Below are 27,457 nucleotides of genomic sequence, written 5' to 3'. Positions count from 1 at the left end.
CATCTGTCAGTAGACATCTGAGTCCCTCCCGCATTCCGCTGTTATGAGCACGAGTGTGTGAGCGCAGTGTCTGTCCAGGTCTCCGCTTCTATTTCTTCTGGGCAGACACTGAAAGGTAGACACGGCAGATCACTTCTGATTTCTTCTCTCCTTTCAGGAACTGCCATACTCTTTCCCCTGGGGCTGCAACTGCACATTCCAGCCACCGGTACACATTCCAATTCTCCCAGAATCTTACCAACAAGCTAAAAAAATGTTAAGTACGATTTCTGTTAAAAGTGATCCAGAAGTCGGGTGTGGTGGCGCACGCTTGTCACTCCAGTACTCGAGAGGCTGAGACCCGAGGTTCGCGGCCAGCCTCAGCTACCTAGCGAGGCCTCCGCAACTTAGTGAGAACCTGTTTCCAAATAAAGAATAAAAAGTAGAGCTGGGGGTGTAGCTCAGAAGTAGAATAGCCCTGGGTTCCATCCCCACCCAGTACTGCAAAAAAAAAAAAATGTGACCCAGTAAATGTTAACCTGAGAGTATAGAATATTTGTTTTTTGGGGGGATACTGAGGATTGAACCCAGGGACATTCTACCCCTGAACTAGACCTCCTACCCTTTTTATTCTGAAACAGTCTTGCTAAGTTTCTGAGGGCCTTACTAAATTGCTGCGGCTGCTCCAATGGCAATCCTCTTGTCTCACCCTCCCAAGTCCTGGGATTAGAGGCGTGTCCCGCACCCAGCTCTCAACATTCTCCAGGGATAGATAGTTCCTCATTCTAATATGGTGATTTTTTTAAGTTGATTAAATTTATTCTTTTAAAATGGCTCAATTTTCTATTAGCATCCAATAGAATTTATATTATTTTTATTATGGTTTTCTCAAGTTTAACTCTTTCCAATACTGAGTACTGAACCCAGGGGGGTTCTATTACTGAGCATATTTTATATTCATGCATATTCATTAACTATTCCAACTGCGTGAAACAAATACCTAAAGAGCTTTCCTAAAATGTAGGAGAGGCTACGAAAAGTCAAGAAAACGAAAGAAAAGTTATCTAGATTTTAAAGGAAAAAGGAAAGTTATCTCTACTTACAGAGAGCAGGATTCAAGTTTCACTAAACCGTCCCTGTAGTTAATGAACGAGCCCCGTAAACTCAATACACAAGCATCAGGTGTCCGTCTGCTCGCAGGGCAAGGCCAGCCCGCGCGGCGGCGCCTGCACCCGGCGGGCAGCGGGGTGACGTCCCGTCTCAAAACAAAAACACAACCCCGCTTACCACAGCATCAAAAGGAAAAAGAGACTTATCCCAGACATGAAATAGATGAGCGGCTGCAGGGCCGGAGGGAGGAGGAGGGGGAGGAGAGCTAAGGTGTAAGGGAGTCGCGTTCCTTCTGCAGTGCTGAAGACATTCTCAAGTTAGAAAATGTTCTGGAGTTAGACGGTGATGGTCAGGTAAATCTGAACACACTAAAATCCACTGGAGTGTGTACTTTATTTTTTTGTGGTACGGGGGATGGAACTCAGAGGCATTTTATCTCTAAGCTACACCCCCAGCACTTATTTTTTCTTGTTATTTTGAAACAGAATCTCTCTAGGTTGCTGAAAGTCTTGCTAAATTGTTGAGGCTGGCCTCAAACTTGCAATCCTCCTGTCCCAGCCTTCCAAGTATTAGGATTATAGGTGTGTATACTGAGGGATATACTTTTATTTTTATTTTTATTTATTTATTTTTGGTGGTACTAGGGGTGGAACCCAGTGGCTTTCTACCTCCGGGCTACACTCCCAGACCTATTTTATACTTTATTTGGAAACAGGGTCCCACTAAGTTGCTGAGAGCCTTACTAAGTAGCTGAGGCTGGCTTCGAACCTGTGCAATCCTCCTGTCTCAGCCTCCCAGGTGCAGGGATTACAAGCGTGCGCCACCACGCCCAGCTATACTTTTATTTTTAAAAATATTTATTGCCAGGCGTGGTGGCGCATGCTTGTAATCCCCGCACTTGGGAGGCGGAGACAGAGGATCAGGCAGGTTCAAAGCCAGCCGCGCTGGCTTAAGAGACCCTGTTTCCAAATAAAAGATAAAATAGGTCTGGGGGTGTAGCCTGGAGGTAGAAGGGTTCCATCCCCAGTAGCACCAAAAAAAAAAAAAAAAAAAAATTTACTTATTTATTGTGGCACTGGGGATGGAAGCCAGGGCATTCTACCTTTGGGGTACACTCCCAGTCCAATTTTATTTTTATATTCAAACAGGCTCTCACTAAGTTAATGAATCTCACTATTTGCTGAGGCTGGCCATGAACCTATAATCCTCCTGTCTCAACCTTCCAAGTACTGGAATTATTAAGTGTGCACCACCACATCCAGCCAGGGTATACTTTAAAAGGCTAAATTCAAGCTGGGCATAGTGGCGCACACTTATAATCCCAGCATTTTGGAGGCTGAGACCAGAGGATCGCGGTTCGCGGACAGCCTCAGCTACTTAGTGAGGCCCTTTGCAACTCAATGAGACCCGGTTTCAAAAAAGAATAAAAAATAGGGCAGGGGGTGTAGCTCGGAGATCAAATGCCCCTGGGTTCCATCCACAGACCCCGCAAAAAAAAGAAAGAAAGAAAGAAAAAGGCTAAATTCAAGGCATATAAGTAATATTTCAATAAAGCTATTACTTTAAAAGGTACTAAACAAGAAAGACCTTGTTTCATTTACATATATTACTTTAAGAAATTAAAGATTGTCTGGAGTGGTGGCGCACATTTGTAATTCCCGTGCTTGGGAGGCTGAGACAGGAGGATCGCACAGGTTCGAAGCCAGCCTCAGCTACTGAGTGAGGCTCTCAGCAACGTAGTGAGACCCTGTTTCCAAATAAAGTATAAAATAGGTCTGGGAGTATAGCCTAGAGGTAGAAAAGCCCCTGGGTTCCACCCCTAGTACCACCAAAAAAAAAAAAAAAAAAAAAAAAAAAAGAAAAGAAAAGAAAGAAATTAGGGATTATTTTCTTTCTTTCTTTCTTTCTTTCTTTCTTTCTTTCTTTCTTTCTTTCTTTCTTTCTTTTTTTATGGTACTGGCATTCCTGGAACCCCTTCTACCTCCGGCTACACTCCCAGACCTATTTTATACTTTTTTATTTTTGGAAACAGGGTCTCCTAAGCCAGCGCGGCTGGCTTCGAACCAGCGCGATCCTCCTGTCTCCGCCTCCCAAGCGCGGGGATCACAAGCGTGGCCACCAGGCCGGCTGGGATTATTTTCTAATACAAAATCTGTTCCTTACTGGCAGGTGGGAACTCAGGTAGTTTTCAGTGATCCCAACACTTGTTTGTGTGGCCCAGACTGACCCTGGGTACAAAAAGGGACTCAGCTCCGTCACACCCAGACAACCAGGGAACACGTCTCCCTCTAAGTGTAGTGGATATTTAACTTTTTCCCGTGGTCTGGGAAGAGCGTCAAAAGCAGTGAGTTTAAAATAAGAGCTAACCAGCCCAGTCCTTGGGAGGCCAAGACGGGGATGGCAGGTTCAGCCTCGGCAACCTAGCAGGTTCCATTTCAACATAAAAACCCAAACTGGGTTGGGAGTGGAGCTCAGAGGTAGAATGCTCCTGGACTCAATCCCCAGTACCAAAAACAAGACCGTACAATGAAATATTATTCAACAATAAATAGGAAGTCAAGTCCTGACAGTGTGCTACAACAGGATGAGCCTTAAGAAAACAGCAAAGCCGGGCGCGGTGGCGCACACTTGTCATCCCAGCACTCGGGAGGCTGAGACCTGGAGGATCACGGTTCGCGGCCAGCCTCAGCTACTTAGTGAGGCCCTCTGCAACTCAGTGTGACCCTGTTTCAAAATAAAGAATAAAAAATAGGGCAGGGGGTGTAGCTCGGAGGTCGAATGCCCCTGGGTTCCATCCCCAGACCCGCAAAAAAAAAAAAAAAAAAAAAAAAAAAAAGAAAAGAAAATATCAGGCTAAGTGAAAGAAGCTAGGCACAGAAAGGCCCACATGCAAAATGCACAGACCAGGCCGGGCGCGGTGGCGCACGCTTGGAATCCCCGCGCTCGGGAGGCTGAGACAGGAGGATCGCGCAGGTTGGAAGCCAGCCTCAGCTACTGAGTGAGGCTCTCAGCACCTCAGTGAGACCCTGTTTCCTAATAAATTATAAAATAGGTCTGGGAGTGTAGCCCGGAGGGAGGAAGCCTCTGGGTTCGGGGGACAAGAGAAGGGGAGCGACTGCAAACAGGCAAATAGAAAAAGGGGCCTCCGTAGGCGAGAACGAAAATGTTCTCAATTAAATTGTAATGGTCCCTCAAACAGCACACCAGCACCAGTTGAACCGACTGCTCCTACACGCTTCCTAATAGACAGAGGCTCTCGCTATTTTCTAGGCTGGCCTTAACTCTAGGCCTCAAGTGATCCTCCCGCCTCAGCCTCACACTCCCAGCACTGGGACTAGGAGTGTGCATGCCTGTGCCCAGCTACTGTTCATTAATTAATTAATTAATTAATTTATTTAGTGTGGGGGGTATTGGAGGTGGAACCCAGGGGCCTTCTACACCTGGCTCCAATTATCCATGTTTAAATAGGTAGGTATTTTTATTTTTTTAAATTTTTTTTGTGGGTCTGGGGACGGAACCCCGGGGCATTCGACCTCTGAGCTGCACCCCCTGCCCTATTTTTTATTCTTTATTTTGAAACAGGGTCTCGCTGAGTTGCGTAAGGCCTCACTAAGTAGCTGAGGCTGTCCGCGAACCGCGATCCTCCAGTCTCAGCCTCCCGAATGCTGGATTGCAAGCATTTTATTTCCAAATAAAAAGTATAAAATAGGTCTGGGAGTGCCGCCCGGAGGTAGAAGGGCTTCCAGGAACCCCAGTACCACCAAAAAAAACTGTACTGTGGTTTTAAGAGAATTCTTCTGTTCTTGGAAAATAAATACTACAGAATTAAGGATAAAGAGTGCCCCTTTTTAGAATGTTCAGAATATGTATGCACAGATATAGAGCCAAAATGAAAGGTAAACATGCCAAAATGCTGAAAACTGGGTGAATCTATAAAAGGCTTCAACAAATTATTGGTATCATTCATATAACTTTACTGTAAGTTTGAAATTACTTCAAAATAAAACTTCTTGGGCTGGGCATATAGCTCAGTGGTAGAACACTGCCTGGCATGCACAAGGCCCTAGGTTTGATTCCTAGCACCATTTTTTTTTTTTAATGTACTGGGGTTGGAACCCAGGGGCATTCTACCTCCGAGCCGCACCCCCAGCCCTATTTTTTTTTTGTCTTTTCTTTTCTCTTTTTTTTTTTTGGGGGGGGGGTGGTACTGGGGGTTCCTGGAAACCTTTCTACCTCCGGGTTACACTCCCATACCTATTTTTAAAATATATTTTAAAATCTGGAACCAGGGTCTCTTAAGCCAGAGATGCTGGCTTCGAACCAGTGCGATCCTCCTGTCTCCGCCTCCCAAGAGCGGGGATTACAAGTGTGCACCACCACGTCTGGCCTTGTCTTTTCAGTTTTTGAAACAGGGTCTCACTGAGTTGCAAAGGGCCTAAGTAGCTGAGGCTGTCGTGAACCTGCGATCCTCCGGCCTAAGACTCCTGAATGCTGGGATTACAAGTGTGCGCCACCACGCCCAACCCAGCTCCAAATTTTTAAAATAGCTTAATCGAGGCTATAAAGATACTGAGATCCTGATTACAGGCCATCAAGTTTATGAAAAGCAAGGGTTAGGACAAGCACAAGTCTTGGGGTTCTATAAAAACAATACACTGAAATTCACAGGGTTTCAGTGATTAGTCACACTGGCTAAAAAAATAGACCCACCTGACTCAGTGGAGACAAGAGAAGTGAATTAATATTCAATTCTCTTTCTCAAGGCAGGATTGTTTTTAAAAGGTGAGCTCTCTGAACAAAACTTCCCAAGTAACACCTTGAAGCGACATGCACCTCCAACGTCGTAAGTCACGAAGATTCCCAAAATGCCAAGTTCCTCTGAAGTTCTTCAAGGCTTGGGTTCCATTTGTGGTCCCCAGCAATGCGCGCGCCACTCCAGGAGCACAACCCAGGTCTCTGGCTGCAGGAAGCCGAGCCTCTCATCCCAGGGCAGCAGAGGCCGCGTCCTCAAGTGACTCGGGCTTCAGAGGAGGGCGGGCGGCGTCTCCATAGCCACTCGCACCGACAGCTGGCCCGGAGTCAAAGCGGTTATATAATCCAGACGCCTAATCTGTCTCAATGTTTACAGCACTTCTCTGGAACAATCAAGTTCCTACTATAAATGGTCCACTCCCCTTTTAAAAGAGGGCATACAGGATCCAGACCCCTTCCCACAGTCACACTGATTTTCACTTGAGAAAGATCAAGTCTCAGAAGAGTCAGGGTCTCGCTTGGAACATTTCAACCCTCCGCTAGTTTTAGGTCACTCTCTGCCTACCAGAGACTAATCCAAGCCAAATATCTTCTCTGAATTCCCTCAGAAGATACAGTCGAGCTCACTGATATACACATTGTTTTTTCAGATTTAAAAGGTAATTTTAAAAATGCCTGTAATCCCAGGACTTGGGAGACCGATACAGGAGGATCACAGATTTGAGGACGGCCTCAGAAAGCAGTGAGCCTCATCAACCTAGCAAGACCCTGTTTCAAAATAAAAATAAAATAGGGCTGGAGGTGGAGCTCAGAGGGAGAATGCCCCGGGTTCAATTCCCAGTATCACAAACATTAAAAAAGGCAGAAGGTTCAAAGCCAACCTAGCTGGCTTCAGAGACCCTGTTTCAAAATAAAAATATAAAAATAGGTCTGGGAGTGTAGCCCGGAGGTAGAAGGGTTTCCAGGAACCCCAGTACCACCAAAAAAAAAAAAAAAAAAGCAGATACCTAAAATGAATACTACTCTGATAGATCTAGGTGTGTGAGCCTAATTTTGCCAGTACCGTGCCTTTTTTTTTCTCTTTACATAACTCTAGAACTGTAGTCAAAGGATAAAAGTTATCTATTCTCCAAAGAAGCTTTTTTTCTTAACAGCTTAACATGAGACACCATCAAACAATTATTTATAGTTTAAAAAGTAAATGTCCCTAAACCAAGCTTGGAGGTACAAGTTTGTAATCTCAGTACTTGGGAGGCTGAGATAGGAGGATTGCAGGTTCAAGGTCAGCCTTAGCAACTTAGTGAGGCCAAGTTAAAAAAAAGGAGGGGACTGGGGTGGTAGCCTGGAAGCAGAATGCCCCTAAGTTCTACTCCCAGTACCATAAATGAATAAATTAGCAAAATACCTTCCTATAAACAAACGCTGATAAGTCATTTATTTACTTATTATTTAGTACTACCTCCAAGCTACACAACCACTCCTTTTTTAAAGAAGTTTTTAAAAAATTGAGACAGGGTCTCACTAAATTGCTGAGGCTGACCTCAAACCTGTAATCCTCCTGTCTCAGCCTTCCAAGTACTGGGATTGCAGGTGGGAGCCACCATGTACAGCCTGAAAAATCTTATAAAACAGTGCTGCCCAAAGCAGAAGACCAGTACTAAACAGCTGAGGTTTCTTTTTTGTGATACTGAGGACTGAACTCCATTCTATCTCTGAGCTCTATCTTATTCTTTATTTTGAAAGGGCCTAAGTTGCAGAGGGCCTCACTAAGTAGTGGAGGCTGGCCTTGAACCTGCAATCCTCGGTCTTAGCCTCCCAAGTACTGAGATTACAAGCCTGTGCCACCACACCCAGCTTTTCTTTCACTTTGAAATCAGGTCTCACAAGTGGCTGAGGCTGGCCATGGACCTGCCATCCTCCTATCTCAGCCTCCCAAGACCTGGGGTTACAAGTGTGCGATGCGGTGCCGTGTATCGGTTGAGGCCGAGGTGAATGGCCATGCTCTTTGTTTGGGCCTGGGAATAACAGTGTCCTCTAGACATGTGAGAGGCCCGGGCTGGGCCCAGCGGTGTGGGAGAGCCTCGCTGGCCGCAGCCTCCTCCTGAAGGCTCTCTGGGGCTCGTTCCGCTGCCCAGGATGGCGGCTAGCATCTGTTCCACGGCTAGGGTGCTGGCGGCTTTACGCACAGGACCCACCGAGCACCTGCTCCCTTCACTCCTGCGGTGCGGGCGCGGCCCTTCAGGGGCAGGTTCTCAGTACTCAAGCAGAGTCAGCAGCCACAGGGCTCCCTACCTCCAAGAAAGTTCCAAGTGCGGTAAGGAGAGAGCAGGAGCATATAAATAAGCCAACTACAGGCTGGAAGGAGGTAAGTGCTGTGGGTGGGAAGCAGGAAGGAGAGAAGGGCGTGTGGGGGTCAGTTCTAAATAGCACGGTCACCTTAAGGCCCTCCTGCAAAGCTGACCAAGCCACAGAGAGCATGTCCAGCACAGCATCCTGTGGAAGAAAATGTCCCTGGCCTCTTAAAGGAACAAGGAGAGCCGGGCGTGAGGCACCTGCCTGTAATGCCAGCATTGGGAGGCTGAGCCAGGAGGATGGAAGGTTTGAAGCCAGCCTCAGCAACTGAGGGAGGGAGACCCTGTTTCAAAACAATGATGACGACGACGACGATGACGGTGGGGGCTTGGGGGTGTCGTTCGGAGGTTAAATGCCCCCGGTTTCAATCCCCAGTACCAAAACTTAAAAAAAAAAATTAAAAATTAAAGGAGCAAGGAGATTGGAGGAGCCAGGAAAGGAAAGAGGCGTGTTATGAGGGGAGTCATGGGAGGGCCACCTGTGCAGGGCCCGGCAGGCCTTGGGCCAGCCACGGCTCAGCCGGTAAGAGGGCCCCCTCCGGAGGCCTGAGTGGAGGGCTCTGCAGCCGGGCTGAGAACACACCAAGGGCAGCGGGCAGCTAAGGACGGGCCACAGCATGGAAATGGCTGCAGCAACCCAGGCACAAAGTGGTGGCCTGCAGCAGGACAGCGCCAGGACACACGGAAACCGGGCAGACGCTGCATGCACACATGGAGGCAGGTGGGCAGGCTTTGCTGCGGAGCAGCCCCAGGTGTGCACGGCTGCGGGCAGGGGCTGCCTGCCCAGGACAGGAGGCTGTGGATGGGGTTGCACTTTTACACTCTGGGTGGCCAGTAAACATCTGAACTAGCGCCAGGATGGCAAGTGTGAGAGCAACATCATCGCTCACAGATGGCAGGTAGTCACCAGATGAACTGTGATCACCAGGGAAGGGGCTGGCACCAGGAGTTGGCCAGGCCCTGGGCCCCACCCTCCCACAGCAGGAGGCAGAACGGTGACAGACACAGCCGAGGGAACAGCCAGGGAACAGCCGCAGCCAGGGAGGCCCGCCAAGGCTGCAGTCCTGAGCCCGAGCCAAGAGCGCTGCGCCTGGGCCTGTGGGAGGACCTGCAGGAGCAGCAGCCCAGCCTCCGGTGCAGGCTTTGACGTTGTTTTAACCTCACTCTTAGCTGCTCCAAATCCTTAGAAGTAAGACGGCTGGCCAGGTGTGGTGGTGCACGCTTATAATCCCAGTCCTTGGGAGGCTGAGATGGAAGGATCACAGGTTTGAAGCCAGCCTCAGAAACTTAGTGAGACCCTGTTTCCAAATAATAAAATAAAAAGGGCTGGGGATGTAGCTCGGAGGTAGAAAGCCCTTGGGCTCAATCCCCAGCACCACAGGGAAAAAAAAAAAAGAAGAAGAAGGAGAAGGCTATAAGGCTATGCACCCAGCACGGCCCGCCCACGCTGCCGGACTCCGCTGCGCATCCTTGCCGAGGAGAGAGGGCACACAGCTGGCCTGAGGGCTGGCCCTGAACAGGGCACAAGGCGTGAGGCGCTACGTGGAAGCAGCCTGCTGGGGCGGGGTGGGGGTCAGGCTGACGTGAACAAGGCTCTCAAGGGGAAGCTGTCATTAGTTTGTAGCTGCTTTTCTAATATGGCATCAGCATAATTAAAATTTTATAGAAATCGATTATACAATTTGCGTTTTGATGTGAATTTTTTTATTCTTTGGGACATTTCTACCTCTGGGCTACAACCTCAGCCCTTTTTTCACTTTGGCACAGGGCCTCACTAGGTCGCTGAGGTTGGCTGCAAACCTGCGATTCTCCTGTGTCAGCTTCCCCAGTACTGGGATGACAGCCACGCACCCCGGGCCTGCAACCCGGGCCTGCGTATGTAATTTATGTGATTAAAAAGTATTCGAATAGCCGGGCGTGGTGGCGCACGCGTAATCCCAGCATTTGAGGCCCTCTGCAACTCAGTGAGACCCGGTTTCAAAATAAAGAATAAAAAATAAGGCAGGGGGTGTAGCTCAGAGGTCAAATGCCCCTGGGTTCCATCCTCAGACCCACCAAAAAAAAAGAGAAAAAGAAAGAAAGTATTCGTATGGCAGTGAGGCCTCATTACTTCGTAGCTCCTTCAACCCATGATGCTACAGGTCCAGAGTGAAAATTGGGGGGGGCTGCGGGAGTTGTTCTGTATTCTAAAAGATGAAGTAGTCCTTGCTCTTTGGTCTACATGTTAAAAGTGCCCTAAGTGGGGAGACGCACACTTCAGGGGGAGGGGCATTTCCTAGAGATAAAACAGACAAAAGATGCAGGCAATGTGGAATATGCATCCTATAAAACTTGAAAGAGAAGCGTTCCCATTTATCTTACAGGTGTCGCCCTGCTGACACCCACAGCTTTGGGGTAAGAGCTTCCCAGTTACATGCATTCAGTCTAAACTCCTAGTCATGCCGGGCGTGGTGGCGCACGCTTGTCATCCCAGCATTCGGGAGGCTGAGACCTGGAGGATCGTGGTTCGCGGACAGCCTCAGCTACTGAGACCCTCTGCAACTTAAGTGAGACCCTGTTTCAAAATAAAGAATAAAAAATGGGCAGGGGGTGTAGCTCGGAGGTCAAATGCCCCTTGGTTCCATCCCCAGACCCGCAAAAATAAATAAATAAATAAATAAATAAATAAATGTGAATAATAAAAAATAGGGCTGAGGGTATAGCTCAGAGGTAGAATGCCCCTGGGTTCCATCCTCAGTACCACACAAAAAAAAGGAAAAAAGTCATGTACTGTCAAGTGTGCTTGTGAATTTATTTTGCCTTAAGCTTAGAGAATGATAAGCCAAATTCGACTTATGAATATTTAGCTACTTTGTAAGTGAATGAGGCATTTTTCCAGCAGTAAAATAAAACCTGCAGGTGGCTTAGGTATAAAACAAGAAAAGAGCATCTCATTCCATGTTACTTTCTCTTCAAACACAGCCCTTGCTTTGTAATTTAAAATTTTCCTCTATTACTCCTTATCTCTGTTGGCTCTCAAAAGATTCGAGCAACAATTTTTCTCTTGGTGGTACCGGGTGGAACCCAGGGGCTTTCTACCTCTGGACTACACTCCCAGACCTACTTTATATTTTACCAGAAACAGGGCCTCACTAAGTAGCTGAGGCTGGCTTCGAACCGGCTTGAGCAACATTAAGATGGATTTCAAGTTTGCTCTGCCATCTGGTTTACTTAGCTGTCCCTAGATGACAGTCCCCAGGTCGGGGCTCAACGGAGTCACCAAGAACCCAGGGCCTGATGGCCATTCTGTGCTGGCGGAGCAGATGGCTGGGCAGACTTACTTCAGAACCTGTAAGAGTCCAGGCGTCAAGGACGTTGGTCTCACCACTCCAGCTCCACTGATGGTCCCCAGATGAACCTGAGGATAATAGACCGTCCGGAGGGCGAGCCTCGACGACTGCAGCCTGGTCTTGATGACTTCGAGCGGACAAGTGAAAATAGCGCCCACTGTGCCCCCGCACCTGGAAGAGAGGGCCGGGTCAGCAGCGCCGCACGGTCTCAGCGCCGCACGGTCTCCACACGGAGGGTTCTCTCTGAGCAAAAGGGCAGTGTGCACACTGCAGTAAAAACTAGAAGCCAGGCGTGGTGGCACATGCTCGTAATCTCAATACTTGGGAGGCTGAGACAGGAGGATCACAGGTTCAAAGCCAGCCTCAGACACATCCGAGGCCCTCCACAACTTTAGTGAGGCCGTTTCAAAATAAACAATAAAAAATAGGGCTGGGGTGTAGCTCAGCATTAGAATGCTCCTGGGTTCAACAAAATACAGTTGAACAAAATACATACATACATACATACATACATACATACTAGAATGCAAGGGAGGTTAAAAAAAAACCCACTTAGTTGAAAGCCTGGAGCTACGGGAAGCCGTGTCCCAGCCCTCCGGTTCCCTCTGGTGTCGGCGCCATGTCACCACGCGTGGCGGTCCCGTCCCGTGCCTCTGCACCAATGCAGAGCGCTTCCCCGGTCTCCTGCTGACACTCGCGCCCTTTCAATTGCACTGTCAGGCTTGTGCAGCGGATGTTCTAGGAAACTCCAGCTTTGCACACCCGAACAAATACTGAGGTCAGGCCACAGTTTCAAAACTCCCTGTTTACTCCAACACAGACCTTTCTTAAACTCCAACTAATCTGTTCTCCACTGAAAACTTTGGGCCGCACTTCCAGCCATGAGTCCTGCGTCTTCAGCCCGCGGCGTCCGAGCGCCGGTCTCCCGCAGCTGCGCTCTGGGCCAGCCCCCAAGTCACTCGGCTCAGCATCACCCTTCAAATGTGTTCGTAGCTGGCAAGGACCCGTTAATTAGTTGCGTGTGTGTGTGTGTGCGTGCGTGCGTGCGTGCGTGTGCGGTGCTGGGAATTGAACCCAGGGGCATTCAACCTCCAAGCTACACCCTCAGCCCTGTTTTATTTTTATTTGGAAGCAGGGTCTCACTACTGGCTGAGGCTGGCCTCGAACCTGTGGTCCTCCTGTCTCAGCCCCCGTGTGGGGTTATGAGTGTGCAGCACATTGTCTGGCTCTGAATTACTATTTAAATGTTTTCCTTCAAGAAATCCTATTGATCCTAAAATACCTACTTCCATCTTCCCTTACCCCGCAGTGGCCACGAATCACGGCGATGGGGTGGCTGGCACGAACAATGTCGCGCACCATGGGAAGCCGTCGCCCTCACCACCCTGGACACGGCTCCTCCACGGACACTTGACTGTGCGGCAGGACGGTCCTCAAGGTCAGACCCTGGGCCTGGGTCTCGCTCATCTCTGCACCCCCGACACGCCCCACAAGTTCACAGACAGCACTTCAGAGCGGAGGGGTCCTGGTGAGGTTCCATGGAGAAGGTCGTGTACCACACGGCTGGGCAAAGGCGTGTACTCTTTGCCTTCCTTGGGCAGGGGCTGTGAGGACACTCCGCGTTCCTGCACACCGCTGCGGAGCGGCACCTGGCACACGGTGGGGTGCACTCAGATCCAGGCGCCAGCATATGCTCAGTATGTACGTCGGGTCCCTATGCCACCGGGTGCTGGTACCGGGAATCTGGCAGCAAACCCACGCCTGTCACGGCGCCACGGCGCGGCGCTTGCGGCGATGAACAGAGCCACGAGGTCCTGCAGGATTCGTATCAGGAGCCGCCGCTCCAGAGAAAGCAGATCCTCCTAGCCAAGTGCCGGAAGCCAAGTGCTCACATACGAGCATCAACCCTCCACACTGTGAGGCAGGAACCGCTAGCCCACAAGGACTCTGAATTCAGACGGAGACAGAAATGTGCGAATGGGGGAGGGCAGGAAACAACCATTTTTGGCCATTTAGGCAAATCTGCTTTAAAAACCATGATCAGCCAGGTATGGTGGTGCCTGCCTGTAATCCTGGCACGCTTGTCATCCCAGCATTCTGGAGGCTGAGACAGGAGGATCGCAGTTCGCGGACAGCCTCAGCTACTAGGTGAGGCCTTCTACAACTTAGTGAGACCCTGTTTCAAAATAAAGAATAAAAAATAGGGCTGAGGGTGTAGCTCGGAGGTCAAATGCCCCTGGGTTCCATCTCCAGACCTACCAAAAAAAAAAAAAAAAAAAAAAAAAAAAGAAAGAAAGAAAGAAAGAAAGAAAGAAAATAGGATATATGGGGAATGTTTTAAAAAAACAGGTTAAAGTCGTGCATGTTGGCACACACTTGTAATCCCAGCATTAGGGAGGCTGAGACAGGAGGATCGCGGATCACGGATAGCCTCAGCTACTTAGTGAGACCCTGTTTCAAAATAAAGAATAAGCCGGGTGTGGTGGCGCATGCTTGTAATCCCCGCGCTTGGGAGGCGGAGACAGGAGGATCACGCAGGTTCGAAGCCAGCCGCACTGGCGTAAGAGACCCTGTTTCAAAAATATAAAATAGGTCTGGGAGTGTAGCCTGGAGGTAGAAGGGCTTCCAGGAACCCCAGTACCACCAAAAAATAAATAAATGAATAAAATAAATAAAAAAATAAAAAATAGGGCTGGGGGTATAGCTTGGAGGCAGGATGCCCCTGACCTTTTTTTCCCAGACCCCAAAAAAAAAAATTTAAAATCTATTTATGGTCAACAATATAACTCCACGTCACCAAAACCGTTACTGGGTGAATCCTTTCATCAGAAAGTCAACAAGCTCAAAGGAGACAGGTCAACCGCCTTCACCTGGCTCCGAGTCAGCTGCACTCATTACTTTAGCCAACTCTCAAACAAATCTACGCCACTGATGCGAGGCGACCAGCAGGAAGGAGCGCCCGTCAACGCGCTGCCCAGGACGCCTCGCTCACCAAGTGCCAAGTACAGACTCGCTCCTCTTGGTAGTCTTGGAGACTGAACATGGGAGTGTTCAACCTCCGAGCTCCACCCTCAGCCTGAGAGCCTAGTTTTTTTTTATTATTATTAATCTTTACTTTGAAACAGGGTCTCACTGAGTTGCAGAGGGCCTCACTAAGTAGCTGGGACTCGCTGCGAACCTGAGATCCTCCTGTCTCAGTCTCCCAATGGGCTTACAGCGTGCGCCACCACGTGCAACTCTAAAATACTCTTAATTAGAAGAAAACACATTCTGATATTAAACAAAAATTTCCAAAGAAGAATTTAAATTCCAAATTTAAAACATTTCCTGAGCCGGGCGTGGTGGCGCACGCTTGTGATCCCCGCGCTTGGGAGGCTGAGACAGGAGGATCGCACAGGTTCGAAGCCAGCCCCAGCTCCTTAGTGAGGCTCTCAGCAACTTAGTGAGACCCTGTTTCCAAATAAAACACAAAATAGGTCTGGAAGTAGAGCCTGGAGGTAGGAAGCCCCGGGGTTCCACTCCCAGTACCACACATACAAAAAAATAAAATAAAATAAAAAAACATTTCCTGGTAGAATTTTTCAAGCACTTTTCAGCTGAACTTCTTATCCTTCATGAACCAACACATGCAAGGTCAGGAGCTTGAGAAGAGTGAGAGCGTGAAGCGCTGACTTATCTAGACTGGCTCCCGGTGTCTCCAGGACAGCGCCACAGGCTGCGGCTGTAGCTCAAAGGCGGAGCGCGTGCTCGAGGCCCCGGGTTCCTTCCCCAGCAGCACCTCGCACGTGGGGAGTTGGTGCGCGCACACACAAAATGAATCCAAAGTACCTCTCTAAAAATATTTACATGCAAAGCACTGAGGATTACAGCGCATTACGCTCTGTAGGAAGAAACCTTCCTGACACTTGTCATTTCTTTGATTCAAACAACATCTGCTCCAGCCGCTCGGGCGCTCCGCTAGGCGGCGGCCCTCGGTGGGAAGGCGCGGCCGCGGCGCTCCCTGGATCTCTACCCTTTCAGCGGCATCGTGGGCAGAGAGAGTCCAGAACTTTCTGGTCGCTTTCACTTTCAAATGCAGCCCGCTGCAACCCCCCTCCCGGCCGCGGCTGTGGCTGGAGGGGCCTGGCTGCGTGCTTCTTGGTCCAGCCAGGGCTCTGAGGGCGGGAGGACCGAGGACAGCAGTGGCATCATCGTGGGTCCCCGTGGCCGCCTGTACCGGTGGCTGCAGTGACTGTCCCCAGCTTCGGTGTAGCCGGTGTTCAACCTGAGCCGCAGACACTGGGCCCCCTCCTGTCAGCCCCTCACCTTATTTCTGCCTAGTGGCCCCGGGACCCTGCAGCACCAGGTACCCTCCCTTTCTCTGGTCCACAAGCTCCTGGACACTAAAGCCTGCAGGGCCCACCAGTCTCTTCCCACACCCTCCTGGGACAAATAGGACTGGCTTGAGGGCAGAAGTCACCACCCTGCCCTTCTCAGCCAGCTGGCCCCAGGGAAGCTTCCAGCCGCACAGCTTTCCGAGCTCCCTCGATCTGCGGCCCAGGCCCACCAGGGGCTGGGGACCGAGTGGGGACAGTGACAGTCTGACCCTGGTGGCACGCCCCAGGAGCCAACACTGACAGTGACAGTCTCTCTGCTGCACAGTCTTGGGTGGAGCGGGCAGGCAGGAGGACAGATTCTCCCTCATCCAAGTCTTACACGAAGCTCCCCTGGGCGCAACCAAGTGTCCCAGCAGCCAATAGGAAAAGTCACATTCAACACCCACTTACACAGTGACACACGGTGAGCATCACAGCTGGGGATTCACTAATGCGACTGGTTGGCGATATTTTAGATCATTAATCTCCAGAGTGAGGTACATACCCAAGAGATGTGCATAAAGTCCCAGTGCTGTATACAAAGAAAATGTTATAGCTGGGCGTGGTGGCGCACACTTGTAATCCCAGCACTTGGGAGGCTGAGACCGGTGGATTGCAGTTCGCAGACAGCCTCAGCTACTTAGTGAGACCCTGTTTCAAAATAAAGAATAAAAAATAGGGCAGGGGGTGTAGCTCAGAAGTCGAATGCCCCTGAGTTCAATCCCCAGACCCGCCAAAAAAAAAAAAAAAAAAAAAAAAAAACCAACAACAACATTACAAAAGAAATAAAATTATCTCTACCATTTTCTTTTTTGGTACCGGGAATTATACCCAGGGGTGGTTCTACCTCAGAGCTACACACTAGCCCTGTTATTTTTTATTTTTAAAACAAGGTCTCACTAGGTTGATGAGTCTTACTACTTGGTGAGGCTGTCCTTGAACCTGTGATCCTCCTGTCTCAGCCTCTCAAGTACTGAGATTACAGGCAGCGGCCACCACGCCCAGCTTGTTTTGTTTTTAATTTTGAAACAGGTTGTCTCAAATATGCAATCCTGACTCAGCTTCCCAAGAACTAGGATTACAGGTGTGTGCCACTGCACCTGACTAATTTATATTTTGTGTGTATATTTTAATTAGTTAGTTAAGTTAGTGATAATGGGGACTGAGCCCAGGAGTGGTCTCCATCTGCACTACCTCCCCAGCCCTATCTTATCTTTTACTTTGAAGCTGGTCTCACTGAGCTGCAGGCGGCTCTCCAAGTTACTGAGCCTGGCCACAAACCCGAGCTCCCCGTTACCCTCCCAAGTACTGCGATTGCACGTGTGCACCACTACACCCAGCATATACTTTATATGTATAAGTTAATGGGGTAATATATTATCCATGGGGCTATGCACACTTTAATCATAGAGCTGTGGGATTAGAATTTGAAGACCCTAATCTAGACCAGGTTCCAAGCCTGGGAATTTCCCCGTCCCGGATGCTATTGGCAATGGCGGAAGACGTGTCAGTGGCAGAAATGGGGGCGAGGGCTGTGACTGCTATCTGGTGGGTACAGGCAGATCAGGGAGGCTGCTAAGTACCCGGAATGTACCAGCAGCTCCTCCACCCAGACCGAGAAACTGTCCCAGACCAATAGACCAATGGGACGCTGCACCCGAAGGCAGAGGGACTGAGCACTGCTGCTGCCGCCTCCAGCACCGCCCTCCCCTTGCCTTCAGGGTAAATGGCACTCAGCTCACTTCTGGTTTTTGCTCTGACTCACAAAAGCCCTTCAACATAACACCGTCCACTTGGCCACAGTTCACAGAAGAGCAGGTGATTCGGCCCTAGACACTGGGTGGGGGGGGGGTTCAAGGGGGCCCAGGGAGAGGGAAACTGCCTGAGGCGTTCCGTGTGGTGCAGACCCCTCACCTCAGCCAGCAGAGGTCAGGCCCATGCAGGCCAGCGGGACGAGCCCTCTCCTAAAGCCTGTTCTCCCTCCAGAATTCAAGTGCATGTAGCGATCATGAAGCCGGTGTGACGTGGATGGACTTCCAACTGAACTCCCAAGCCAGCCGAGTCGAAAAATGGGTCCCTGTACTTCTCAAGAAAGCACTTGGGAGTCTTACTGTTATCCTCTCCCAAAGAGCTGCCAGGACTCCTGTTTGTAGTAAGCTGTTTCTAAGAGCTACGAGGAAACTTTCAAGATATATATTTAATTTTGCTCCAAGGTAATACCACTCTAGTTACTGATGCCAAAGTCCAGCGAAGCCTCTGGGACTGTCCACGCAGCGCAAACACCAAAGGATGAACAGAGCCGCAGGCAGGCTGCGAAGACGGCTGGGCGGCGTGGCTTGGAGCAGTCACGGGAAAGTCTGTTCACCTCATCTGAAGGCTAATTTGCTTAAAATCTATGAACTAGATTTTTTTCTGTACTGTTTTTCTTTTCTTTTTCTTGGAATCGTGTGTGTGGGGGGGGGGTACTGGGGATATTCTACCTCTGAGCTACATCCTCAGCCCTATTTTTTAATTCTTTATTTTTTTGGTATTGGGGATGGAACTCAGGGACATTCTACCTCCGAGCTACACCCCCAGCCCTATTTTTTATTCTTTATTTTTTTGGTATTGCACGGGACCTAAGTAGCTGAGGCTGGCTGCAAATCTACAATCCTCCTGTCTCAGCCTCCCAAGTACTGAGATTACAAGTGTGCGCCACCACGCCCAGCTAACCTTTTATCTTTTTACACACACAGTATTTCTTTCATTCCTCCCCCTGTGGGTCAGGCATCTCTCCTCCAGGTTACAGCCAAGTATTACCACGACAGTGTACACACTGGACTTTACTATTATCTTTAGGAGCACATGGAGCTACATAATATTTTTATATTATGCTCACAGATTTTTACCTTTTACCTCTGAGTTTTAAGTTATTGGGACAATTTTTTAGAAACCAGATGTTTTCAACAAGAACCTGCTTCTTGTGCGTACACTTGCTCACATCTGGCACCAAAGGCAAGGGCCGTGTGCCCTTTGAGAATCAATACCAACTGGAGATGCACTGATTTTATACTCACAGCTCACACACACACACACGCACACACACGCGCGCGCACACACACACACACACACACACAGTCAACAATGATATGGACCCCCCCCATCCTCCTAATCTTCACTGCTTCCAGTGCTTTCTCCTTTTCATTTGCTACTTCTGCAGCCACTACTTGAAAGACAGTTACTTTTCTGTATACACTATGATTTTCTGGGAAATTTTGTTTGAGTAACTGGGATAAGGCTTACAAGATTTTGATTACAAAAATTCTGTATTCATTCAATTAAAGCAAAATAGTTTTTGATGTAGCTAATTACCCTTCAGATGCTACTTCCTGTATTCCAATTCATTCAGAGAGAAAATTTAAAATAGCACCCCAGCTGGGCGCAGTGACACATGCCTGCAATCCTAGTACTTGGGAGGCTGAAGCAGGAGGATCACATGTTTGAGGCCAGCCTCAGAAACTTTGGAACATTACTTCAAAACTTTAAAAAGGTGTGTGTATAGCTGGGCATGGTGGCACACACTTGTAATCCCAGCCTTTTGGGAGGCTGAGACAGTAGGATCACGGTTCATGGACAGCCTCAGCTACTACTTAGTGAGGCCCTTTGCAACTCAGTGAAACCCTGTTTCAAAATAAAGAATAGGCCGGGCATGGTGGCGCACGCTTGTAATCCCCGCGCTTGGGAGGCAGAGACAGGAGGATCGCGCAGGTTCGAAGCCAGCCGCGTGCGCTGGCTTAGGAGACCCTGTTTCCAAATAAAAATGTAAAAATAGGTCTGGGAGTGTAGCCCGGAGGTAGAAGGGCTTCCAGGAACCCCAGTACCACCAAAAAAAAAAAAAAAAAAAAAAAAAAAAAAGAATAAAGCCGGGCGTGGTGGCGCACGCTTGTAATCCCAGCATTCGGGAGGCTGAGACCTGAGGCTCATGGTTCGAGGACAGCCTCAGCTACTTAGTGGGGTCCTCTGCAACTCAGTGAGACCCTGTTTCAAAATAAAGAATAAAAAATTGGGCAGGTGGTGTAGCTCGGAGGTCAAATGCCTCTGGGTTCCATCCCCAGACCAGCAAAAAAAAAAAAAAAAAAAAAAAAAAAGAATAAAATATAGGGCTGGGGGTATAGTTCAGAGGTAGAATGCCCCTGGGTTCCACCCTCAAAAGAAAAAGAAAAAAAAAAAGGTGCGTGTAGCTGGGTGGTAACACACACTTGTAATCCCAATACTTGGGAGGCTGAGACAGGAGGATTGTGGGTTCACAGTCAGCCTCAACTACTTAGTGAGGCCCTCTACAACTTAGTGAAACCCTGTTTCCAAAAAAGAGCTAAAAATAGGGGGGTAGGGTGTAGCTCAGAGACAGAATGCCCCTGAGTAAAATCCCTAGTAAAACACACACACACACACACACACACACACACACACACACACACACCACACACACACCACACCACCACCACCGGATGAAATCAGTCAATTTATAGTCACAGTACATATAAACTTTTAGACAAGCAGTATATACGTTATTATACATATACTATGTATTTTTTGTACCGACACTTAAACCTAGAGGCAGTCTACCAACAAGCCATGCCCCCTTACCCCCTGCCCAATTTTATTTATTTGGAAAAGGGGTCTCACTAGGTTCCTGAGAGCCTTGTTATATTGCCAAGGCTGCTCTGAGCCTGCGATCCTCCTGTCCCAGCTTCCCAAGTGCTGGGATTGCAAGCGTGCACCACCACACCCAGCATATATTATGCATTTTATCAAAATTTCTTTAAGTGTTTCAAGTAAATCATGCACCTTCTCTACCTTGTTCCCTTAGAAAATAGATCAACTCACACCACGTCTGTATTCCCAAGGCTTCAGAAGCAACCACTGGCTGATAAACACTGAATCTCTAAGGTCAAGCAATGTGCCAGTAAGTCTACCTAGCCACAGCGGCCCTTAATGGGGGGTAAGCTTGAATTCTGAAAATATCTGTAGATTATACATTTTAAGACCTTAAAGACAGTCCTATCCCATCACAGCATGTTTTAAGCCAGGTGAGGCGGCTCACACTTGTAACTTCAGTACCTGGGAGGCTGAGACAAGAGAAGCACAGGTTCTCAGCCAGCCTCCGCTATGGAGGCCTCAGCAACTCAGTGACACCCTGTTTCCAAATCAAGAATATAAAATAGGGCTGGGGGTGTAGCTCAGAGGTCAAATGCCCCTGGGTCCAATCCCCAGTACTACCAAAAAATAAAATAATGTTTCAAAGGCTATGTATTTTTTTTTTTTTTTTAGTGGTACTGAGAGTGGAACCCTGAGGCTTTCTACCTCTGGGCTATACTCCCAGACCTATTTTACATTTCATTTGGAAACAGGGTCTCCCTAAGTTGCTGAGAGCCTCACTCAGTAGCTGAGGCTGGCTCTGAACCTGCGCGATCCTCCTGTCTCAGCCTCCCAAGCGCAGGGATTACAAGCGTGCGCCACCACGCCCGGCTCAAAGGCTATGTATTTGATGACAGAAAAAATCTTGCTATAAAAATAAGACCCAAAGCATCTAGTCCAGGCCGTGGACCTCTAAGTCCAGGACAGCTTAGTCCAGCTATTTCAGGTGCTGAGCAGACCTCCTAATCACCACCCTGCTACCGCGCTGCAGGGCAAGAGCTCAGGCGCCGCGGGCGGAGGACCCCAGGTCTTCCGGTGCCAGGTACGGGCAAGGCAGGTGCTCGGCGGGCACATGAGGCCAGTGCACCCAGAGCCCCAGCCCCTGCCAGCTCTGACGGCGACTCCGGCCCTCAGGCCTTCAGTGCACTTCTCTCTCTTATTCTGGGGACTGAACCCGGGGGTGTCTACCAACAGGCTGCTCTCCTAGCCCTTTTATTTTTTATGTTGAAGCAGGGCCTGGGATCCTACTATCCCAGCCTCCTGGGATTACAGGCACATGCCATCACACCTGGCTTCTCAGTGTTTTGCTTTTGCAAAAATGAAGATTGAACTCGGGGCCTCTACTTCCGAGCTATACCCCCAGCTCTATTTTTTCTCTTTTATGCTGGAAGAGAGCCTCACTAAGTAGCTGAGGCTGGTCTTGAACCTATGATCCTCCTGATGCCTAGTTTATTCTTTTTTTTTTTTTTTTTTTTTGTGCGGGTCTGAGGATGGAACCCAGAGGCATTTGACCTCTGAGCTACACCCCCTGCCCAATTTTTTATTCTTTATTTTGAAACAGGGTCTCACTGAGTTGCGGAGGGCCTCACTAAGTAGCTGAGGCTGTCTGCGAACCGCGATCCTCCGGTCTCAGTCTCCCGAATGCTGGGATTACAAGCATGCGTCACCACACCTGGCATGGTTTATTCTTTATTTTGAAACAGGGTCTAAGTTGTGCGAGGCTTCACTGAGTAGCTGAGACTGTCTGATCCTCCTGTCTCAGCCTCCCAAGTACTGGGATTACAACACATGCACCATCATGCCCGGCTTCAGTGTTTTTCTTTTTTTCTGTGGCCCTGGGGATTGAACTCAGGGGCATTCCTCTTCTGAGCTATGCTCCCAGCCTATTTTTTATTCTTTATTATGAAACAGGGTCTCACTAAGTTGCAGAGGGCCTCACAGGTTGCTGAGGCTGGCCGCGAACCTGTGATATTCCTTTCTCAGCCTCCCAAGTACTAGGATTACAAGTGTAGCCCAACACGCCTGGCTTCAGTGTTTTTCTTAAGGAAAAAAATTTTTTTGTGTGTGGTGCTGGGGATGGAACCCAGGGACATTCTACCTCCAAGCTACACCCTAGCCCTGTATTTTTTCCTTTATTTTGAAACCGGGTCTTACTGAGTTGCAAAGGGCCTCACTCAGTAACTGAGGCTGTCCACAAACCATGATCCTCCTGTCTCAACCTCCTGAATGCTGGGATTACGAGCATGTGCCACCACGCCCAGCATGAGTTTTTGTTTTTTTGGTGGCACTGGGGTTCCTGGAAGCCCTTCTACCTCCGGGCTACATGCCCAGACCTATTTTATATTTTTTTATTTGGAAACAGGGTCTCTTAAGCTAGCGCGGCTGGCTTCGAACCTGCGCGATCCTGTCTCCACCTTCCAAGCGCGGGGATTACAAGCGTGCACCACCACGCCCGGCTATGAACCGGTTTAATGAATGGTTTTAAACAGCAGAAAAGACAGGTTTTGTTATATAGTTATAATAAAACGCGTTTGAGTAATTCATTTGACATCAATACCATGCAGACACGGAAGAACGCAGCCTTCATTTGACATCAATACCATGCAGACAAGGGAAGAACGCAGCCTGCACTGACACCAGTCTACGGGCTCCTGGGCCAAGGCCGCTCTGAGTGCCTCTGCTTTTATCCCAAGCAAACAACCCATATGCATGTTAGGATGTCTGCTTAGTTAAGATGACAGAAATTAGCAATGATAGGAGACTAGAAAGAAACACACTGAGAATATGTTGGGCAGTCCTGCTATCGATTACCCTGACATCCTCACCTAACTCCAGTCGCTGGGCTTAGACACTGAGCGTGCCTTCTTTACTGCTCTGAGACCAGGCTCTGAATGGTGGGTACATAAGGACCAACTGTCCACAAATTGTACTCAGAGACACAGGACCACACTGCCACTGAAATGCTAAAAAAAAAAAAAGGCAATTTAAAGAACATAAAACTGTTTTAAAAATGAATACGAAAGCCAGGCGTGGTGGCGCACACTTGTAATCCCAGCATTCAGACAGGAGGATCCCGGTTCGAGGACAGCCTGAGCTACTTAGTGAGGTCCTCTGCAACTCAGTAAGACCCGGTTTCAAAATAAAGAATAAATAATAGGGCAGGGGCGTGGCTTGGAAGTCAAATACTCCTGGGTTCCATCCCCAGACCGGCAAAAAAAAAAGCCCTATTTATTTTTTTTTGAAACAAGGTCTCACTAGATGAATGAGTCTCTCACTACTTGAGGAGGCTGTCCCCAACCTGAGATCTTCCTGTCTCAGCCTCCCAAATACTGGGATTACAGGCCTGTGCCACCATGTCTGGCTTGGGTTGACTATTTTTAACTACATACTGTACCCATTCTATACTTAGCTTCTTTCATATTCTACCCTAAATCAAACTAAGTGAAACAGTTTTGGCTACTAGATGAATCAAAAATCCAATTAGTAACACTGAAAACATTCTTTAGGAAGGTTTTCAAGAAAGAAAATAAACCTTCCTAAAGAATGTTTAGGCCGGGCGTGGTGGCTTGTAATCCCAGCGCTTGGGAGGCAGAGACAGGAGGATTGCGCAGGTTCGAAGCCAGCCTTGCTGGCTTAAAAGACCCTGTTTCCAAATTAAGATAAATAAAAATAGGTCTGGGAGTGTAGCCCGGAGGTAGAAGGGTTTTCCAGGAACCCCAGTACCACTAAAAAAAAAAAAAAAAAAAAAAAAGAATGTTTATTTTCTTTCTTGAATCCATCTGCAGGAACTGAAGCTTGTTAAATACCAAGGCTTCAGGCACTATCCTAATAAACTACCTAATCAGTCCAGGCGAGCCCTGCTGCCCACTTGAGTTTTCTTCCATCACAAGATAAAAGGCTGGTGCTCCTGGAGAATGGGCAGCCAGAGGGCGGAGAGAAGGACGCACCAGGAGATCCATCAGGACAGGACCATCAATTAATTACAGTGAGCCTGCTCTGGCGAATAACTTCCAGTTTGGAACACAAACAAAAGCCTAAAAGACCACCATACTAAACACAGTAAGTCAAAACTCATTAAGCAAATTCTCTTCGGCTTTAGAAATGTGTGAAACTTTAAAAATATGCCCAGCCTGCTTAAACTTCCAAGAATGACAAATTTATATAAAGCATCTTAATTTAAGAATGCTTCGTCTGAGTGTTACTCTCAAGGGAAATACCAATGGAGACAGGGATGGAAGGTTGAGAGGGAGTATCAGAAAAGAAACAAACGACAGATTGTTCTTATGAAGACCCTCGCAGTTTTGTGGCTGGAGAAGGTAGGCTGCTGTCTACAATTAAAGAAAAGCTCAGAGACACTCAGAAACACATTCATCATGGCCATCCCTGCAGGTAAGTTTCTCAACGGTTATTTGTGCATAATAAGGAATATACCTACGTAGCAGTCCTGGCTGCAAACAAAATATTCAGACCAAGATAATAGCCCAGGATAATTCTGTTTTGTGCAAAATACCCTACATTTAAAGGCTGTTGTGCCAGGGCCTGTGTGTGTGTGTGTATACTGAGCCCAGGGGCATTCTATTAATGAGCTCCACACCCCGTTATTTTATTTTTATATTTATTTGTTTATTTGTTATTTATTTTTCGGTACTGGGGATTGGACCCGGGGGCATTCTACCTCTGAGCTATACTCTCTAGCCCAATTTCATTGTTTTGAAATAGGATCTCATTAGGTTCCTGAGACTTTCGCTACTTGCTGAGGCCGTTCTCTGACCTGTGATCCTCCTGCCTCCGTCTCCCAAGGACCGCGATTACAGGCGTGCGCGTTGATGCCAGGCTTTATTTTTCGCTTTTGAAACACTTTCACTAGGTTGCCGAGAGGCTTGCTAAATTGCTGAAGCTGATCTCAAATCTGCAATCCTCCTCAGCCTCCCGAGTACGGGGATCACAAGTGCGTGCCAAAGACACCCAGCCCCCCCCCTTTTTTTTTTTTAATTTTGAACCGGTCTCGCCAAATTTGCTGAGGCCATCCTCGGACCTGCGATCTAATCCGCCCTCGACTGCTGGGAGTACAGGCGTGTGTCGCCGCCCGGCCGCAATGACATCGTGACTCCCACGTCCTGGGGGGGGTGCCCCTTCCTGACCCCCTGCCATTCAATCACCTCCGACACGCGTCGCTCCCCTTTTAAGGCCGTGAGGTGCCGGGCGCTGGGCACCCAGCACGTCCTCCCGGCCTCGCTGTCCTGGTCCGCACCGCGCCCTCCCGCACGTCGCTGGCCGGCCTCGTCCTTCCCCCGCACTGCCCAGGCGCAACGCGTCCCCGCCCGCGCTGCCCGGAGCCCCGAGGCCGACCCGGCGCGGCTGCCCGGCCCGATGGCCGCGTCCGGGGCCGGGCGGTGGGCAGGAGCCGGGGCGCGGCGGGGCAGGCCGGGGACTCCACGGACGCGCTCGTGTGTTCCAGAGGGGAAACCGCCGCGGGCGGGGACGGGCGGCGGGCGGCGGCCCCTCCGGCCCGGCCAGGCCCGGCGGGGGAGCGCGGCCGCGGGTGGCCGGAGGGGCGGCGGCGGCGGCCGGCTCGGCGGAGGCTCACCCGCCGGCGAAGAGGTGAAGCAGCGTGTTCTCCTTCTGCTGAGCGCCGGTCGCCATGGCCGCGCCTCGACGCCCGCACGCGCTGCGGTGGGCTCGCCCCGCTCAGGCCGCCGGCGCCGCCATCCGCGCGGCCCGCGCCCGCTCCGTCCGCGGCGTCGCGCCGGCGCCTCACCGCCTCCGCGCGGGGCCGGGCGGCCCGAGCCGGCGCGCGGCCGTCACGTGGCGGGGCGGGGCCGTGACGTCACGGCGCGCGCCCGGGGCGGGCGGGGCGCGGCGGGGGGTGTGGGCCGGATCCCGCGCTCCCATTGGGCGGCGGGTGGATGTGGGCGGGGCGAGAGCGCCGCCGGGGCGGGGTCAGCCGCCAGCCGGCTGCCGCGCTGCGCCGGCCTAGGCCGCGGCGTGGATGGAGGGGGGACTGGCCGGGGCTGCCTAGCCCCCACTCGCCCGTGGCAAAGCGTAGCCAGGCCCTAGGCCTTGCCCTTTAAAAAAAAAAAAATTCACCTTGTGATATTTAAATATGCAAAGAATATACAAATAACATGGTATACTCATAGCTCTGTTTAACCAGCCAGTTTAATAATAATAATAATAAAAAAAACCACCTGATCTGAGCCAAAAAAAACAGGGCAAAAACCCATGTCATTGAGCAGTGTGTGTGTGTGTGTGTGTGTGTGTGTGTGTGTGTTGCGGTGCTAGGGATGGGACCCAGGGCCTTATGCATGCTAGCCGAGAGCTTTACCAGTGTGCTATGTCCCATCGTTTCTGCAGTTTTGATCTTTCTATAAATAATAGCCTATGCTGTGTGTATTTGCAGTGCGCTTCTTCACCTGTCTTTTCTGATCGTCTCCAGCCCAAACTGAGATATCCAAACTGCTTCTCTACTTGTCTGTTCTAGGTCACTGTCAAGCTCAGCTGGTATCTTATTGTCAGGTGCTGGCTTGGGCTGGGCCTTCCCTGGTTACCCTAGCCGCATAGTCCGCGCTTGACTCCTCCGGTGGGCTTCGGCAGTTACTCGGTTGATTATCATTGAAAGCGTCCTTCCCAGCCGGGCGGGGTGACACACGCTTGTAATCCCAGCGCCTGGGAGGCTAAGACAGAAGCATCGCACAGGTTCAAAGCCAGCCTCAGCTACTTAGCAAGGCTCTCAGCAACTTAGTAGACCCTGTTTCCAAATAAAGTATAGAATAGGTCTGGGAGTATAGCACAGAGGTAGAAAAGCCCCTGGGTTCCACCCCAGTAACACACACAAAAAAAAAGAGAGAGAGAAAAAGTGTCCTTCCCACCCCAGCCCTGTGAGCTTTGGGACAGCAGGGACCTT

The 27,457-nt window shown here is 49.6% G+C and overlaps 1 protein-coding gene across 1 annotated transcript in view; it reads right to left on the bottom strand.

Annotated features, from left to right (window-relative positions):
• SLC25A33 (solute carrier family 25 member 33) overlaps positions 1-26,196 on the bottom strand; it is a gene marked incomplete at both ends in the record, with an annotated part of 38,758 nt that extends 12,562 nt beyond the window's left edge. Inside the window, 2 exons of the mRNA XM_080691274.1 lie at positions 11,513-11,692; positions 26,141-26,196. Coding sequence (XP_080547400.1) covers positions 11,513-11,692; positions 26,141-26,196 — 236 coding nt within the window. The remainder of the gene's footprint in view (positions 1-11,512; positions 11,693-26,140) is intronic.
• Between the last annotated feature and the right edge of the window lie 1,261 nt (positions 26,197-27,457).

This window comes from Muscardinus avellanarius (assembly GCF_963383645.1).
Source record: "Muscardinus avellanarius genome assembly, chromosome: 3".
In the NCBI taxonomy this organism is placed as follows: domain Eukaryota; kingdom Metazoa; phylum Chordata; class Mammalia; order Rodentia; family Gliridae; genus Muscardinus; species Muscardinus avellanarius.
The sequence above is the reverse complement of the archived record's forward strand: the minus strand, read 5'-3'. Positions and strand labels throughout refer to the sequence as shown.